Source organism: Mastigoproctus giganteus, chromosome 2 (assembly GCF_048544385.1).
Source record: "Mastigoproctus giganteus isolate SK-2022 chromosome 2, ASM4854438v1, whole genome shotgun sequence".
NCBI lineage: Eukaryota > Metazoa > Arthropoda > Arachnida > Uropygi > Thelyphonidae > Mastigoproctus > Mastigoproctus giganteus.
The window spans coordinates 20,138,762-20,158,271 of record NC_143576.1 but is presented as its reverse complement, the minus strand read 5'-3'; the positions used below and the strand labels follow the sequence as shown (position 1 = coordinate 20,158,271).

Sequence of the window (19,510 nt, the reverse complement as noted above, 5' to 3'; positions counted from 1 at the left end):
TATGATCATTGATGTTCTAACCTTGAACTAATTTCTCTTGTTATTAATTAAATCTTAAGGGCCTTGGAAAGTATACTGACTGCCTCACCTTCTCATCATACAAATGTGTCATGTTGATATTTTAAATTATATTGCCCATATGTTGAAAGAGATAGATATTAGATCAAGTACACAAAATACATTTATTTTATGAATAATTTATAGCTTATATACTTAGAATATTTTAGGAAACATTTTGAGTTTATAATAAAACAGTTATAATAGAAATTATCTGTTAAGAAACTTGTATTAATTCCTTACATGAAATCAGTTCATTAGTTCCTTCACATTAAATCATTATAGTGCCATGATAATTTTTATGGAATTTCTTTTTATTATTTTTTTTACCTAGACATTTTTTATGGATTTTTAATTTAAGTGACAGTGTTATTTTATTTTATTTGTAGTAAGATGTGAAGGTGCTTTCCTTGTTCTTTTTTATTTTTCTCATCATTGTAAACATAGAGTTGAGCTAATCATCACTGAAAAATTTCTGTTTAGATCCCAATCCTATTGGACATGTTCTTCACATATTAGATTCTCGGAATATAACTTTCAAATGGATAGTACCATCAGGTAGAAAAGACTATTATGTAATCAACTATTATCCAGTGAAAAAACCATTTTCTCAAATTTCACAGCAGGTAATTTTGAAAATTAATCTGCATGCACTGCATAGTATTAAAATTATTGTTCTTATTTACATTTAGTTTTTAAATGTGATAGTATGGCACATTTAAATTTATACCACTTCTTTTTTCAGTCATCTTTATAATAATTTGTCATGAAGACTAAAAGTCTGTTCTCCCAGTTTAAACAGGCAAGCAGATATTTGTCCGCAGTGGAGGAACAAACGTTTAGATAGGGGAGAAAATGCAGTTTCTTTTTATACTCTGTAAAGTACTAAGATCATCCCAGAACCATAGCTGGTTGCTTTATTTGCCAAAAATTTTAAAATTAAAAAACAAGTAATTTAAAAAAATCATTACTTATAACTGCTATTATAGGCATTCTTTAATTTTTTATAAATTTAAATGATGTTCATAACACTGCTATAATCACAGAATTTTGTACTTGTTTTGTTCAAGCAAAGGTTCAATAGTACAATGTAATCAGACTATATTCGGTGATTTCAATGTGTGTATGTAGCAGTGCACACTAGTTTGCACAGCTGACTGCAACCATCTACAACCAGTTTCATGCAAACTTTTTTTGGTCCTCAACCCCTTTTGATTCCTACTGGTTTGTCCCCACTGGCTTGGTTGCACAACTGACTGCAGCCGTCTACAACCAGTATCATGCAAACCTTTTTTGGTTATGAACCACTTTTGCTTCCTACTGGTTCATCCCCAAAATAAAGTAACAGGTTGTTTTATTGTTCTCAGTATTAAAAATCTATCTACCTCTCAGTCTGTTCAATACATAATTGCTTATCTTCTATAAATTATTAGGGGAGAAAATTCTCTAAGAACTTTACTTCTTAAAGTTTTTTTTTTTTATTTGTGGTGTGCATAATGAGCGGAGAGTCTACCTTCTCGTGTACCCCTGCGGACTTGTCCACTGATTTCCTGGGGAGGATCTGCAGACCGCGGTTTATGCACCACTGATTTGCACCAATAGTTTGAGATTGCGAAGTTACAATATTGTGTATGCCATGTGAATGTTCTATACAGTGTAAAAGTAAATAATATTGCTCTACAGCAATATTGTTTACTGTTTTAAAGTATATTACTGAGTAATTAAAATAATTTAATTATATCTACTTCATTTGATAAAAAAATCTTTCTACAACTTTCATTTTTTTTTTTTTTTTTAATTATTATTTTTTTTTTAATTTTTTTTTTTTTAAGTTTGCATATTTGGTTGACTTTCATGATGAATAGAACTTTTATTTGTAGGACTTAGTACTTTTTTTTAGGTCTTTGCATTAGTCTTCATATTCCTGTAAACTCTGTTAATAAGTGACTGTTTGTTGAAGCTTTACTTGTGTTATCTTTTCATTTTAAAAAGGCAATTTTAAAGGACAAACAGGCTGAGTTAGGTAGCTATTATTTTAAGAAATTCGGTCATATCTGAGATAAAGGAAGTAAGGCATTTTACTTCATTTATCTATGCTTGTTTGCATTCAAGAGATTAAAAGGATGTTTCAATTTCTCCAAAATAATTGTAAACTTTTGTGGTCAGCCTAGCAAAGTACCATCCAGCATTTTAAAGAGCAACAGGAAAATTTTGTAAATTGTCTCTCACAAAGTGTTTTTTAAAATTAAAAGTATCCTTTAGATTACATCGAAGAGTAATGCCAGAAATGAATATTAATATATTGTTTTAGTTATAGAAGTTTTAAAGCTGTCCACTGACTCAGTTTTTTTCCATTGGCATTTGGAGTTGTCAAAAGAGTAAACTGTAAACCGATATAGTTTATGTTGAAGAGATTTAATATAATTTACTTGTTTTCTATTGACAAAATATATTTTGATCCGTTCTATTTTTCTAATTTGCTGTCTTTATTTTAATTTATACTGGGACAGACAGAGGATCTACTGAACAGGAAGCTGAGTATTTCTAAATCTGTGTTGATTGGAAACCCCTTTTCAGCAGAACTACATTACAGTTTAGTTGCTGAATGACTGTAAGAAAAAATTAACAAAAAGTTTAAATCAAAGTTTAAAATAATTTTAACAAATTTTTATTTTAAATTTTGATGAATTGACACCGTTGACTGCTTTGAACCTTAAAAAACTGGACTGTAAAGTACAGTTCAGTATTTTAAGGTTTTTGACAAGTATTAAACCTTTGTTTTCCAATAAATGTGCTAAGGCTGTTTCAAGATAAGAATGTGGCATATCGCATTCAAGATAAGAATGTGGCATGTCTCTCTCATTGACTTTTTTGACAACTCCCAATCATTGATGAACTCCATCCACAAGTATGCCTGTTCTCTTGAATTGCAAAATGACTAGATCTCATTTGTTTATTATTAATTTTTTTTAAATATTTTTTTAATTATTATTTTCCTATTCTCTATTTAATTTATTTATTATTTGTTTTTCCGGCAGAAAACTCTTTGGCCCAAGTGATATTCAGGCAGTCTAGTCTTCCTATTCTCTAATTAATTAATTTATTATTTGTTTTTCCAGTAACTTAATGCATACGTTTTTTGTTCGTATGATTTTAATGTTTGAATCTGTATCAATGTTTATCTTCCTGTTGGATCTCTTATTATTGTGATCAGTTGTGTTCATTGTTCAGCTCTCAGATACACTGTTAATGGTTACCTGTTGTGTATCTTGTTATTAATAAAAATAAAAAATTTAAAAAGTTAGCATTAGCATTAGTAGAGGCATATGATGCAATAAAGTAAGCTTATACAGCATCAGCCAAAAAAAAAAAAAAAATATATATATATATCCCATTTCACACATCCATTCACTCTAAAAGTTTGTCCACTTCTTCCTTGAATTTATTTAAGCTATCAACTTCAACAATGACAGATGGAAGTTTGTTCCAGCAATCGACTACCTGCTGGCTAAAGGCAAATTTGCACACATCTGTTCTACAACTGTCTTTCCTCAGTTTGAATTTATGCCCCCTCAGGTTTGTAATCTGAACAAGAGGTAGAATCCCATCAGCATTGAGCCTGCTCAACCCATTAAAGGCCTTATACACCTCAATCAGAATACCTCGCAGATGCCTAGTCTCTGCAATTTGTGGACGGGTCCTCTTACCTTTCTTGGTACAAGGGTCCCTCGCCAATCTTGTTGCCCTTCTTTGTGCTTGTTCTGGAAACTCTGCCTCTTAAAATGAGGCCTTCAGACCTGTACACAATACTCAAGATGTGACCTTGCCATTGACAATCATCTCCATATCACTGCTAGCAAAATTCCTGTATATCATTAACAAGACCTTGTGATCTGCTCTGGCAGCCTGTCTGCACTGCTCAGAAAACTTCATATCTGACTGCAACTGCAGATCTTTTTCATTCTCTACCATCTTGAGTGTAGGAGTGTAGTACCATACAGTTGGTACGTTTCTCTGGGGTTACTTCTGTCCATATGTAGTAATTTGCATTTGTCAATATTAAACTTCAGTTGCCACTTCTCAGTCCATCTGCCCAACTTTTCTAGATCCTTTTGCAACTGCATATTGTCATTACTGTCATTAACAACCTGCCAACATTTGTATCATCTGCAAACTTGGACATTAAGCCTGATATATACCTTCATCAATATCATTGATAAATATAGAAAACAACAATGGGCCCAACACCAAACCCTAGGGGACTTCTCTAATAATGTTAGTCCACATAGAGCAGCTTCAGTTGATTACCACTCTGTCTTCTCCCACTCAACCACCCTTTAATCCATTGTAGCAACTTGCCCTTAATGCCATACTGCTTCAATTTGTACAGTAGTTTTCCATATGCAACAGTATCAAAAGTTTTCTGAAATCCAAATATATGATATAAAAATTATTTTGATGTGAAAGCATCTATGTCGGCACTAGAGTAAAATTGATTGGTAACAAAATTTTCTTACGGTAACGGAAATGACACATTTGATTAGTAACAAAATTTTTTTACGGAAATGATGCAATTGATGTCACTTCCTAAATTATTCAAATGACATCACTTCCTAAATGGCATTAATGATGCTAACTCAGTCACTAATGTTGATTTGGTAGCGTAAGTAGTTGATTCAGTAGAGCAAGTTCATACTAAGATACGGAAATGTTGTTACTTCCTAAATGATACTAATTCAGTCACTAACATTGATTCGGTAGAGTAAGCAGCTGGTAGTAATATTATGCAAGAGCAAAAGCTTCGAAGCCACCGAAGAAGCCTCTCGTGTCGAAAAGGAACGAGTTAAAAATCATGGAGAACAAAAAAAAATGCAGACTTTAATAAAATATTCTCAAACCATTTAAAAATTTAAATGGTTTTGATTCAAGAACGCAACAGTAAAACAACCACTTTAACAAACAATAACTTCTTGCAGTAGTTTTTGGTTATGACATCTTACTAGTCTACAAATGGATTTTGTTAACTATTGAGTTGTAAAAATACCTATAAAAGTATATCGAAGATGGCTAAAACTCCAGCTTAGCGAAATTGAGAGAAGTATGTAAGAATAAAAGCTTCAAAGCCACCGAAGAAGCTTCCCATGTCAACAAAAGAATGAGTTCAAAAACATAGGTAATGAAAAAAATGCAGAGTTTAATGAAATCTGCTTCTCAAGATTTTGATCAACATCAGCCTTCTACATCAACTTCTCATCAAGAAGCTGGACCATCGATCTCATGTAATTATATTCAAGAACTTCCTGAAAATTTTGATCCAGAAGATTTGAGTTTGAAGATTTTCAATTGATTACGGAACCAGCTAGACAGAGTATACTGCAACAACCAGCTTCAATTGCATCATCCAGAAAGAAACAAAATCATATTTCAGCTCAATTGCCTGTTGTAGTCATTCCACAGGTTTCAACAGTAGTCGAGCATAAAATTATTTACAAGAACGTCGAACATGACTGTAACTGCTATAAAGAATTCGAACATTTTCTGAAAAATACATTTGGAGCTGTTTATGATATCCTCGATCAATTATGGTATGAAAATTATGTAAAATTGTGCACTCCAGGAAGTTACCCATTACTTCTAGAATTTCTAACCGCAGACATAATTGACTATGAAGGCTTGTAATACTTGTTGAGCATCTCTCAAAAATGATTCCATTCCAATATTTTAGAAGAGCAACGTTTTCATTTATCCTGCTACTACGTCTCATCTGCCTCGATTGGATTTAGTAACCCAGTGGCTCATTTCTCCTCTTATACCATTCATGCAGATTAGAAGACTAAGACATGGTTTTAGACAATACGGAAGTTTGAGCCAAATTATAAATGTTCCTGTAAATGTTAATTCGATGGGCAATCATTTGCCATGGAGAACAGATGATGATTATTGCATTAACGTTCATATCAAACATGAAAAAATACATAAAGCGAGTTATTTATGTATTTATGTTATGTTCAGAAACAAGATGTAAAGATTTGATTTAAGTATCTACTTATGACTCCTTTGTATCATCTGTATGATATCAAGATTCATAAAGCATTCTTCGATGAAAACATGGAACAAGATGATGCTTTTACACATGATGAAATGAGTGAAGCTATACCTATTGAAGAAAGTTTAGTCACTCAACAACAAACTATTTTGTGGAGCAATGACAAATATTTACAAATAGCTCCTGGTGAACGAAATGTTCCACAAAGTTTGCTTATTGAAGATTATACTCATGTTGTTTCTTCTCATGTGGAAGTGATTTATCGACAAATGTTGGCAACATGATATCTCCAAACATCATGTTGCCAACTGCACAGATGTCTCCAACATGACCTGTTGGAGACATTTGTGCAACTGAATGCTCTTCTTCCTGATGATATTGTCAGTAGTCATTTACATTTCACCTAACCAAAAGATTGAACACATCATTGAATTCATCCATTTCGTTTTACTTCCTTACCCGATTGAAGGAGCTGCACCGCTACAACACTTTTTTCATAGAAAATGCGACCGAATACCAATGATACTTAGTGGAGATTTCAACGTTAATTTTGCAGATACTCAGTCCTTCATCTCATAATTCTATCAGCTCTCACACAGATTTTTCTTTAAAATCATGGTCTCCTCCTAGTTTTGTTTCCACTCTTTCTTTTGTAATCCATCACATATTTTAGATCTTAGTTTTAATCACTTTGGTTGCCATGAAGAAATTCTTTGTTTTCCAGTACCCTTGTTTGTTTGTTTGTTTATTTGGTTTCTAGGAGCATTAGAAACTAAGGCCACATTGCTCCAGGGATATGCGGTGGTCATTCCCTGACCTTTCCGCATCCTCCGTATTTGATGGGCATGGGCTCGAACCCCAGTCTAATCAAGAAGTGTGTGCTACGCACTGCTGCTCTCTTGTTCTCTGGGCATTTAGTAATCTCATTTCCCATTGGCTCCCTCAGGACTTTTCCCAAGTTATATATGGCAAACTTCCACTTGCTCTTTAGTTATAGTAGTTTTGGTCCATGTCAATCCAGGAGTCAATCCAACATAAGTTCTCACTGTATTTTATTGAGGTTATTAACCATACTTTCTTCACAATAATTTTCCATTTTTTTTCATTTGCAAGTACACACCACACATACACTCATTTGTACTTTGTTCTCACATTAACACACACATGCATATTCATGAAAGGGCTAAAAGAACATGATTTCATTATTGAGCTGTTTTATTGAATTTTATTCTGTAATAATTTTCAAACTAATATAACTGTTTTATAAGTAATGTTTTTAGTTGTTTGATCATGGAGTATTAGAGAAAGAAAATTAAGTAATACTGATTTAGGGTGGGGAGAGGTCAGCTGGAAGGGTAGGAGGAGTTTAAAAAAAACCTTCATGATTTTAATGGTGGTTATGGAATAATTAGAGAAATTAAATTTTAGAATATTGTAAAAACCCTGTTTTCCCCCCCCCCTTTCAAAATCATGCATGTTAACAGATCTGTTTTGCTGTTTTTCTAGTACTAAACTCTTGTAATGATTATACTTCAGATTGATGCCAATGGATCACATTCTGGGGAAACTATGACCCTACTTATAAATGATCTGATGCCTGGAGAGTTGTACTCATTTTTATTTTACATTGTCAGTCACAACATAAGGAGTGAGGGAATTGGCTTACAGACTCGTACAAGTAAGAATATTTTCTTTGAATTTAGGTGATAGTGCATTTATTTGTGCGCGAAAGGGCAGAATATTCAAAATGAATTGCAATCCATTGCCATGACATTTCCTTGTTTCATTTTATTTTATTTATTTTATCATATGACTGGGATGTATAACCTGTTGTAAAATACCACCACTTTGCTTATTGGACGCTTGAAGTGGTAAAACCCATGTTTAGCCTCTAGAGCAAAGTTTCTGGCATCTCCCCCCCCCCATACTTCTCCATCAACCCATGCACGGTACTAAGTACTATAGGTTTTGATACCTTTCGTGTTTGGGGTTTTCATTAAAAAAAAAAAAAAAAAAAGAATATTCATTTTGGAAAGCTATGAAGCTGCTATAGAAGAATTCATAGAAAACTATGACAATGAATATACCCCTCTGAACAAATCCACTATCAAAATGCCTATGTATAAATAAATAGTCTGTTTATACTCTGGATGGCCAAGGCCAGAAGAGTTTACAACTTCTTTGTAACTGTTTTATTCCAGCTGGCACAATAGCATCTAACAATGGGCTGTGCATTTTTTGTGGTGGTGTATGGATTTGTTCTCACAATGTGCAAATTTGTGTCTGCACACATTACCCCAAGACCACAGCCAGTCCCCTAAGTTTAAGAAAACTGTAAGGGTCACAGATGTATGAAAAAAAAGTAGAAGACCAAGATTGAGTACAGAAGAGAAACTTGTGGATACTGCCCTTTCATGATGTTGTGCTAGCAAGATTACGCATAGGGCATACACATCCAACCCATATATATCTACTCAAGCAGGAGGTCCCACCTCAATGCACTCATTGTGCTTTACCACTTACCGTCAAGCATATACTCTTAGATTGTAAGCAGTATTCCTATTTCCGAAAAAATAGTTTCCCTTCACTGTTACAACTGAAAGAGCCTCTATCACTTGCCCATATTATTGGAAACAATGCGAATTTAAAAGAACTATTTACCTTTCTTAAGCAGATACAAATATATGATTTTCTATGATTACAAACTGGAACCAAATTTTATATAAAAACAGGTCATAAGAACAGGCACATTTTGGCCCTAGTTGCCCTTGTGCCCAAAAATACCAATACCAATACTGCCCTTTCAGTGATAAAGAATACAAAGAAGTTGGGAGACTTTTATCGTACAGTAGTATATCTGTTAGTTCTGCACATGAGGTTCTCTAAAAAAATATTGCACAAATATACAAATATCCATCTGTTGTGAGTATTATCAGAAGTTTGTGGAAGAACCAGTCTGTTAGCATCAGAAGTTTCTGATGCTAACAGACTGGTTCTGGACAGATGCGTGAGGTTTTATTTGGATGTGGTACATTAGTTCACAGAATCTGCATGAGATGAGAAAACTTGTTTACACACCAGAAAATTTGGTCTGGTGTTCAGTTTTATGAAAGAGTGTTATTTTCTTTAATTGGTTATAACAGTGTTATTTTCTTTAATTTTATTTTCTTCAGTGATCAACAGTGAGTATTGTGTTGAAATTTTGCAAACATCTGTGGAAATGTGAACTTACTAAAACATGGTTCCTCCCCAAGCAGTGTGACTGTTCACACCTCCAGCTACTCAGTGGCATACTTGGTAATCTGTGTTTTGTGGGCTCCTGATTTTAGAGGGATTATGGCTATCAGACTCTGGTGTAACTGATTTCTTTTTATGACCTATTTTTGCAGGGTATTGTGTATTTGCGTCACTGTCATTCACTGGAAGAGCTGTGTGTTATATACGTTTATGTGAGGAATGTAATAGCTATCATTTGAATAATTTCTGTTGTATAAATAAAGTATCTCTTTCATGTGTTGCATTTCTTTTTGAACACTACAGAATATTATTGTTTAGTATTTGGTGTGAAAGAATCAAAGTTTGTTAAATTATTTTCTAAAAAAATATAGATTAAAAAATATAAATATATTTATATTTAAAAAATAAAAAGTAAATTAAAATAGAAATTGAAGAGAAATTAAAAATTAAAAAATATAAATTATTTTCCTAAATATATACAGGGTGTTTCAGTTAAACGTTTCAGAACTTCTAAGAGGGGTAGGGTACATCCTGACAACTCGAAATCATATAGCAATGTGGGGTCGGAAATGCTTTCCTGAAGCGGTATTGTACACAGAAGTCGTCGTGCGGCGTCGTGCAGCACAGATTCGCTTTTCGGTCAATGAATGGGCCGGTTTTATGGGAGATCACCTCATCGGACCTTACCTGTTACCGTGTCGTCTAACCGGACCTATCTACTTGATCTTTCTGCAGCAAGTATTGCCACAACTTTTGAGAGATGAACAGATTTCTGCATCGACGCAACAGACAATGTGGTTCCAACACGATGGAGCCCCTGCCCATAGCGGAGATGTTCGTAACTACCTGGATGTCACATTTGGTCAACAGTGGATCGGACGTGATGGTCCCGTGCGTTGGCCTGCTCGGTCACCCGACCTATCATGTCTTGATTTTTATTTCTGGGGTCATATGAAATCGCTAGTTTATGACACCCCTGTTGACAGTGCTGAGGAGCTGGTTGCAAGAATCGCAGTAGCTGCCGAAGAAATTCGAAATTCGCCTGGAATATTCCAGAATGTTCGGATGTCCATGCGTCGGAGATGTGAGGCGTGCATTGTAGCCCGTGGAAGAAACTTCGAACACTTACTTTAATCCATGTACCTTTTGCTTCTTTTCATGTATTATTAAAACGATTTCTCACTTACGGTCTCTTTTCTTTATGGTGCTTCTGTGTACAACACCGCTTCAGGAAAACATTTCCGACCCCACATTGCTATATGATTTCGAGTTGTCAGGATGTACCCTACCCCTCTTAGAAGTTCTGAAACATTTAACTGAAACACCCTGTATATTTCTGAAAATTTTTTCCTAAATATATAGTAGTCCCTTGCCAACTGTGGAGATTATGTTCCTGGAAAAATGCTGCTTTTGGTAAATTCATAGTTGGTGAGACTAGGATCTTATACAAAATAGGAGGTTAAGGGAAATAATAATAATAAAAAAAAACATAAGACACAATGTAAAGAAAATATTTATTTTCATGTGAAGTCTCTTAAAACTAATGGTTATTTTTTAACTATGCTTTTTTTCTTTCTTAAAAAACTTAAGTATGGATTGCTGCTTCATTTTATTTCTTAATTCCCTCTGAACTTATTTGTAAGGCAGTAATTTCTCTAAACCTCTTAAAATTTAATCTCCTTGTACAGGATCATTTCTTGATCCTGTACAGGGTACATAAAATAGTTGGCAAGATTATAAGCCATAACCATTCGTTGGTTAAGGTTGCTGAGGTTGAAATGACTTGACTTTTCTTCTTCCGCAATTTCACCTTCCTCATCACTATGACTCTCAGATTTTCTAAGAATATTTCTGAGGTCTTCTTCCAACATTTCCTCATCCCACGAGTGTAAAAGCTCCTTGACATTGCTATGTTGCATGTCACCGAGACCCTCCAAACTTCTCGCTACTTCTGCTATGCAGAAAATTGCGCCCATAATCGGACGAATATTATTGAAATTTTTCACTGCATCTTTCCAAATTCTTCTCAAGCAGGCGTTCAATATTAATGACTTTATTTCATCAACAGTTTGTTTTATAATGTGTATGGCATTAACAATATTAAAATTTTTACAACATTGCATGTTAATGTTAAGTCCCTCTCCATAGCATCTAAAATATGTGTGAAAGTACACTGATTGTAATAACTCTTTATTGTATGGAGACAAAAACATAACTTCTATGTTTGGATTACCTGACTGAAGCATTTCAGGGTGACCAGGTGCATTATTGATAAGAATTAATGCTTTAAATTGAAGATTTTTCTTTTCAAAGTATTGCGACCCTTTGGGAAGAAAACACTTGCCGAACCAGTCTGTAAACAATGCTGCTGTAACCCACTTTCTGATTACTTTACTCCTCCAAAATACAGGAAGATTATCTTTATTTTTGCTCTTAACAAAGCGAGAGTTAAGAGATTTATACACAAGCATTGGTTTGACAAATAAATCTCCAGATGTATTGACACAGAATATAAAAGTCAAACGATCTTTGGCTGCTTTGAATCCTGGAGCAGTGTTTTCATTCTTTGTAATAAAAGTTCAAGACTGCATTCTATTGCCAAAACAACCCAGTTCCATCTATTTCCAAAACAACCTAGTTCCATCCAATTGAGTTTCATCCTTACCCTTGATCTGATTATCAGCAGTGATGACGAATGCATTAGGAATTTGCAGATAAATGAACCACTAGTGACAGTGATCACAGTGTAATGATGTGGGATATTTACTTAAAGATGTAACTACGATCAAGGGTAAAGGGAAGGGTTTTTGTTTTCGTAAAGGTGACTACAGAGGTCTCAGACAGTTTTTAAATTCTATAGAGTGGGATCAACTGATGATGTTACCAATGGTGAATTCTAAATGGGAAGCCTTCAGGGACTTAATCTTGGAGGCTACTAGATTTTTTCATACCAACTAAGAAATACTGTTCAAGGTTCAGGCCTAAATGGATGCCGGATGAATTAATGAAGCATGTGGCAAAGAAGAAAAATGCATGGGATGCATATAAATTATCAGGTGATACAGAAGCCTACGTCAGATATAAGCTATATAATCAAGTCATAAAGGAGGTCCAGAGGGCGAAGGCAGATTATAAGAAACCTTTGGCAAAGGACGCAAAGTAAAACAGCAAAGAGTTCTTTACTTATGTAAACTCTAGAAGGAAGGGGATGAATCAGATTGGTCCACTTAACATAGATGGTTCGACTATTGATGATCCTGCTCAAGTAGCTGATAAACTGAATGAGTATTTTGCATCTACATTCACACAGGAGTGTGAATGTAGGATGCACATTCCTACTTGAATAGAGGAGTTATTCAAGGAGGGGAATACCAGACGTTTATCAAACTCTAACAGGGAACTAAGTGATTTTGTGATAACTGAGAGCAAAGTGGAGGAGAAATTGTTGAATTAAACATAAAAAATTCACTTGAGGTAGATGGAATCTATCCAGTTATAATGATGGAGGCAGCACGGGAAGTAAACAAACCCTTAGCCATAATTATGAGAGCATCCTCAGAGTCAGTGGAGGTCCCCATGGCCTGGAGATGTGTAAATGTATTCCCAATTCACAAAGGGGGTTCAAAGGGTGATGCAAATAATTATAGACCTGTTAGTTTAACTTCTGTTCCGGGGAAAATTCCAAGACAGCAGGAATAGTTCAGGCACAGCATGGGTTTGTTAATGGGAAGTCTTGTCTGACCAATTTGATTGGATACTACAATGTGGTCACAAAGGAACTGGATGATGATGATAATTTTGATGTCATATACTTGGATTTCAGGAAAGCTTTTGATACTGTTGCACATGGAAGACTGCTGTAGAAATTGGAGCGGTATGGCATTAAGGGCAAGTTATTGCAATCGATAAAGCGATGGTTGAGTGGTAATAAATGGACACTGCTTTACGTGGACTAATGTTATTAGCGGAGTCCTACAGAGTTCGGTGCTGCGCCCATTTTTGTTTTGTGTATTTATCAATGATATTGATGAAGGTATATCAAGCTTAATGTCCATGTTTGCAGATGATACAAAAAGGTTGGCAGGGTTGTTAATGACACTAAACAAAGTATGCTACTGCAATTGGATCTAGAAAAGTTAGGCAGATGGGCTGAGAAGTGGCAACTGAAGTTTAACATTGACAAATGTAAAGTACTGCATATGGGTAGGAGTAACCCAAGAGAAACGTACCAACTCTGTGGTACTATACTCAGGAAGGTGGAGAATGTAAAAGACCTGGGAGTTATTCTGAAGTCAGATATGAAGTTCTCTGAACTGTGCAGACGGGCTGCCAGAGCAGGTCATGGAGTTTTGTCAATGATATATAGGAATTTTGCTAGATGAGACAAAGAGGTGATTATCCCTTTGTATAAGGGAATGGTTAGGCCACACCTTGAGTACTGTATACAGTTCTGGAGGCCTCATTTTAGGAAGGATGTAAAGTTGCTAGAACAAGTACAGAGAAGGGCAACAAGATTGGTGAGAGGAACAAAGGGGTGTGCTTATGAAGAAAGGCTTAAGGTGTGCAAGTTGCAGCATCTGGAGACTAGGCACCTGTGAGGTGATCTGATTGAGGTGTATAAGGCCTTGAGCAGGCTCAATGCTGACGGGATACTTCCGCTTGCTCAGAATAAGAACCTGAGGGGGCATAGATTCAAATTGAGGAAAGACCGTTGTTGAATAGATGTGTGGAAGTTTGCCTTTAGCCAACAGACTTCCATCTGTTGTTGTGGAAGTTGATAGCTTAAATAAATTGAAGGCTGAACTAGACAAAAATTTGTAATGACCGGGTTGGGTGAAATGGGAAGGGGTATTTTTTTTGGCTGATGCTGTATATAAGCTTGCTTTCTTGCATCATATGCCTCAACTAATGCCAATGCTAATCTATTTCCAAAACAACTCAGCATTAAAAACTTAGTTTGGTAGATAGCCTTTCTCTTCAATCATCCTCTTCAAGTGTTCAGGAAAAGCAGTTGCTGAATTGTGATGAGCAGAGGCAATCTCACACTAGTTTAATCTCGTATAGATTAAACCTTTTTTTTTTTTTTTTTTTTTTTGAAATTTTCGAACTATCCTTTACTGGCATTAAATTGTCCATCTTTTTTACCTCCGTGCTTTCAGAATTATTCACAAAATGGTTATACAGCCGTTTCATGAAGGATTTTTTATGTGATTAAGGGCATGCTTTTTTTGCATTTGACCTTCTGTCCCTATGTTTAGAGCTTTTTCAATCATTTCTAAATTGTGATCACAAGACATGCATGACACTTTTAAACTCGTTGATATTCAACATGCAATACTAGCCCTTATAGAATCCTGATTTTTTTTTTTTTTTTTTTTTAATTGTTTGAATAGTAGACTCTTTTTCATTAAAAAGTTGTCCTAGTGAAGTCACACTCTCTCTCCATATGCAAGTCTATCCAGCACATTTATTTGTTTGGTCTAAAGTCATTACATTTCACTTCCTTTTTACACAGTCACTTGTTATACTCTGTGGACATTTAGAATCCATAATAAGGATATCAACAATACATATTTTAACACAATATAAAACATGCCACTAATGTGAGCAAAAAAAAACATGATAAAAGGCGCCAAAAACTGAATGGAACACATCCACCTCCGAGTGTTCAGAGTAATGCACTAAATATTGTATTACGGCTTTACCAACTGTCCTTCCCAATTACTCTACTACTACTACTTTATATTGTGGGGTTTATGAATTCATTAGTGTTATTAATCCATTTGAAACAAAATTGTAAACCATGTATGATAAAAATTTTGACTACAAAAAATAAATCATGTAAACTCAAAATCACAGTTGGCGAGAGATTACTGTATATATAAAAAGCATTAAAGCATGAATATTATTTAATGCCTTTATTATTAGTGAAATTAAATGGATGCTAAAAATATCCAATGTGCTTGGATGCTAAAAATATCCAAAATTTTAAAATTTAAGTTTCAAAGCAATAAATCAAGTTAAGGGTAACTAGAGTACAATAGTAAAAAAAAGGTAATCCTCACGTAATGTCTTTATTTATTTTATGTTATACCCATTTTATTAATTTATAAAGCAACAACAATTGCAGCATATACTCCACAGTAGAAAGGCTTAAGTTTTGCAAATTACAGTGTCTGGAGACTAGGCACCAGCGAGGTGATCTGATAGAGGTGTATAAAGCCTTGAATGGTTTAAGCATGCTCAATGCTGATGGGATTCTTCCTCTAGCTCAGAAAAATCACCTGAGAGGGCATAAATTCAAATTGAGGAAAGACGGATGTAGGATAGACGTGCGGAAATTTGCCTTTAGCCAGCGGGTGGTTGGTTGGTGGAACAGACTTCCATCCCTTGTGGTGGAGGTTGATAGCCTAAATAAGTTTAAGGCTCAGCTGGACAGGTATTTTGAGCAAACAGAGGGGTGAAGTGGAAGTGGGTTTTTTTTTTTTTTTTGGCTGATGCTGCATAAGCTTGCTTTCTTGCATCAAATGCCTCTACTAATGCTAATGCTAATGTATTTGCATTTTCTTTGATAAACTTTGTATACCAGATGCTGATTGTAAGTGTAGCCTTGCAGAAGCATAGAGAAACAACAGAAACTCTTAATATTAACACAAGGACGAATGCAGCTGCACAGTTTAAAAGCATGCCAGGAAAAATAGTTACATGCAGGGTGACCACATTCTGTAAAATCAGGGAATTGAAAATTGATTAGCAAAGTCAAGAAATTTTTGGTCAACAATCAAGAGAAATTATGAGTTTTTGGTGTGTGTCAAGGAAGATGATAATACTTAATTTTTAGGTTATGGCTCCAAAATGGCTGTAAAGGGAGTGGAGTCCACCTTGCCTTACTAATACTGTTTATCTTTACCAAAGTTTGTTCAGTTTGTTAAAAAAAAAAAATTATGAATAGATGTATAGCCTGTGTAGCTGAACCTCTAAGATCTGGCAGTCCATGATCCATCACCACCCACTTTCCAAGTATTTTTAGAAAACTTGGTAAATATATCAAACTGCTCGAGAGTCACACAAATTTAGTTCTTCAGTTTGCTGGTTGGTAATTGTTTTACATCACCATCTCCAAAATCGTTTTGAATATTTTCGTTAGATTCTTTTAATTGCGTTAATTTGAATTTTAATTGTTTTGAATTGATTTTGAATTGTGTTAAATTGATTATTTAATTATTTATATTTTACTTTAATTATTTATATTTTACTTTAATGTACCGGTAAGTTGTCGATTTTTTCGTTTTTTCCGTTTTAATTTCTGGAGGGTATCATACGGAAGTGTTCCACGTACTATATTGAGGTAAACTCCTCTTATTAATTTTCTATCACCATCTCCTATATATTTATCCATTTTACTGGTACGGTGTCCTGTATTTTACCCATAAATATGCTGTCTAAAAGAAAAGAAAGTGGCCTAACAGATTGTGGTGTTTAACTCCTTCCTGAGTGAATTTCTGAATGGTATGCAAAAAAGTCACTCCTGCCTGGAGTGAGGTGTTTTGAGGGATTGGGAAGTTAATAAAAATTGAAAAACTATGTACATAAATACTATTTGATGTTAGTTTTTTCTGTTTTAATTTATAGCCAAATGGTAAGCAAGATTATTTTCAAAAATAAATCAGAATTAGAATTCTTAAAAAGGGGGGGGGGAGAAATACAAACAAAAATAACAGCCCATTACCTCTTTTTTTTTTTTCCCTGTTCTATTATCCTCTAAGTTTACATATATTATTTATTCAGTTTCATCAATATCTGAATCCAAATTCCTCAGAATTGTTCAATTTTTGGCTTATGTAAGTCCACACGTCTTGGGTGACTGGCACGTTTACTTTGAAAAAATTAAAGTGCTTAAAGCAGCCGTCCAGAATAATGGTGCATGGAATAATGGAATAGGACCTTGGTTCTATTTTGTTGGTTTTCGTAATGATTAAGAGGGACAGATGGGGGCATTCGTATTGCGATGCTAGAGGTGAAATTCTTGAACCATCGCAAGATGAACTACTGCGAAAGCATTTGCTAAAAATGTTTTCATTAATCAAGAATGAAAGTATAAATGCAGTGATTTACATAAGCCAAGATTCATGACCATGTCTTGAATCATGTTGAAAGGTTATGCCCCACATGTTGATTTTTGCATAAATATAAAAATGGCTACTATTTACTTGTAAACACAATTAATAGTTGACAGCTAGTCCCTGTAGAATTTCAACATAATCTGTATAATACAGATGTAATTAATTGATACTATGTTAGAAAAACCTTCAAAAAATGTGTTGAGTGTGAATGTATATATTTGTGCATATTCACAAAAGGGTTAAAATGAAATGGTCATTCTCTGTTGTAGAAAAGGTCGCATTGTTAAAGAAACTCAGTAGTGGGACCCTGAAATACTTACATGAAATTCCATGTTGATTGCTCGGTACTGAATTATACTGTATATTACTTCTTCCTCAATATAAAGTATACTGTACATACATAGTACCGTGTGGTACTATGTACTGTGAATTTCAGTATAGAAATATTTTTGTATTTTATTTTATTATTATTATTTTTTTAAAATTATTTTTCATTTATAGATGCCTGTATAATGACTTTTCAAAATCTTGAAAATTCCAAGGTTCAGCAGGAAAAACAGAATTTGCTTCTTAGTAGGTATTGTTACTTAAAAAGTGGGGAAACCACGCACTGTTGCAGAAGAATTATTTGTACCAGCTGCAAAAATAATTGTTAGTATTATGTCAGGAAATAAAGTTGGAAGACAGTTGAATTTGATTTCAGTTTCAGATGACAAGGTCAAGCATCAAAGAAATGTCCATAAATGTAAAAGACAGATTACTTTCAAGAGTATTCCAGAACTGATACTACTCAGTACAATTGGTTGAAAGTACAGATGTATTGAATAATGCTAATTTTTTTGCATTCATTTGGTGTGAAACCAAGAGTAAAATTATTGACAGTGCTGATACTTCTGATATTGCTGCAGTGTTACAGCACAGGACTTTAATCCTTCAGTAGTCATGAGGGATCCTTTGTAAAAAGAATCTTTGTGCAAAAATTGTTGATTCAAGGTTAATGACTGAAACCTTCACCACCTTCCTAACTATAAAGATACTTTTACTATATATCCTCTACACCTGAAATGGTCAGAATGTGGGTGATTTATAGGATTAATGTTCTGGATGTGATATGAGCTACATTGTCAGAGCAAAAAAAGTCTCAATGATTGAAAGGCAGATTTCAGTTTGGCAGTTGCTGAACATGTGCAGCAACAAGGGTGCTACACAAATCCCTGCTTGGCAGATATCATTGGATATGAAAAGGAACCAACAATGCCAATGTTGGTTAGAGGTGATGTGTGTGTGTGTGTATGTTGTGAAAAACAACTAATGAACAGAAACAGTGGTACACTTATATATACACTGTCTTTGAATCTCTAATGTTACGTTGTGACAAGATCTGATGGAAAGTAAAAAGGGAGTGGGTGAACAAATTGATATGATGGCAAATGGGATATTTTGTGTCAATCAGATGACAACAGTTAGTATGTAACCAACCCCATGTGTTATTTCAGTTATTTAAGCACAAATGCCAGACATAGGGCAGTTGGCTTAAAAAGACAATATTTAATTGCTGAAAGCTTCTGTACTGTATTATAGTCTTTTTAATATTTTAATTGTACTGAACTTTTATTTTATTCATATAGCAAGTTTTAAAATATACAGTATTTATATTTATTTTCATATTTTACTTCATACTGTATACAGCAGCATTGTTGAAAGAAGTTTGGACGTGTATATAGTCAGTCCCCGTATAGCACGATTGTTGTGTTCCTAGAAACCCTCGTGCAATATAAACAACAGGCCCTATGGGAAAAATAGAGTTTGGTGCTGACCACCCAAGATTGAACACACATTTGTAACCAAAACATTACCAAACACAATAAATTATCGTAATAAAATACGTAAGTATTTTATTACGACTATTACGTAACAAAATATTGCTAATGCTTTTGCTTCTATTGTGAGCAAACTTGTTTTTTGTTTGATCTTCTATCCAAACAGATGACAGCCGTTCCATCTCTTCCAATTCTTTGTGTCTTAATCTAATGGATTTTAATTACAC

At 34.4% G+C, this 19,510-nt stretch overlaps 1 protein-coding gene across 1 annotated transcript in view; it reads left to right on the top strand.

The window, feature by feature from the left end:
- The window catches only part of LOC150089197 (tyrosine-protein phosphatase 10D-like), a 315,903-nt gene that overhangs the window by 148,140 nt on the left and 148,253 nt on the right, over window positions 1-19,510 (top strand). Inside the window, exons 11-12 of the mRNA XM_090389780.1 lie at window positions 541-683; window positions 7,640-7,781. Coding sequence (XP_090245906.1) covers window positions 541-683; window positions 7,640-7,781 — 285 coding nt within the window. The remainder of the gene's footprint in view (window positions 1-540; window positions 684-7,639; window positions 7,782-19,510) is intronic.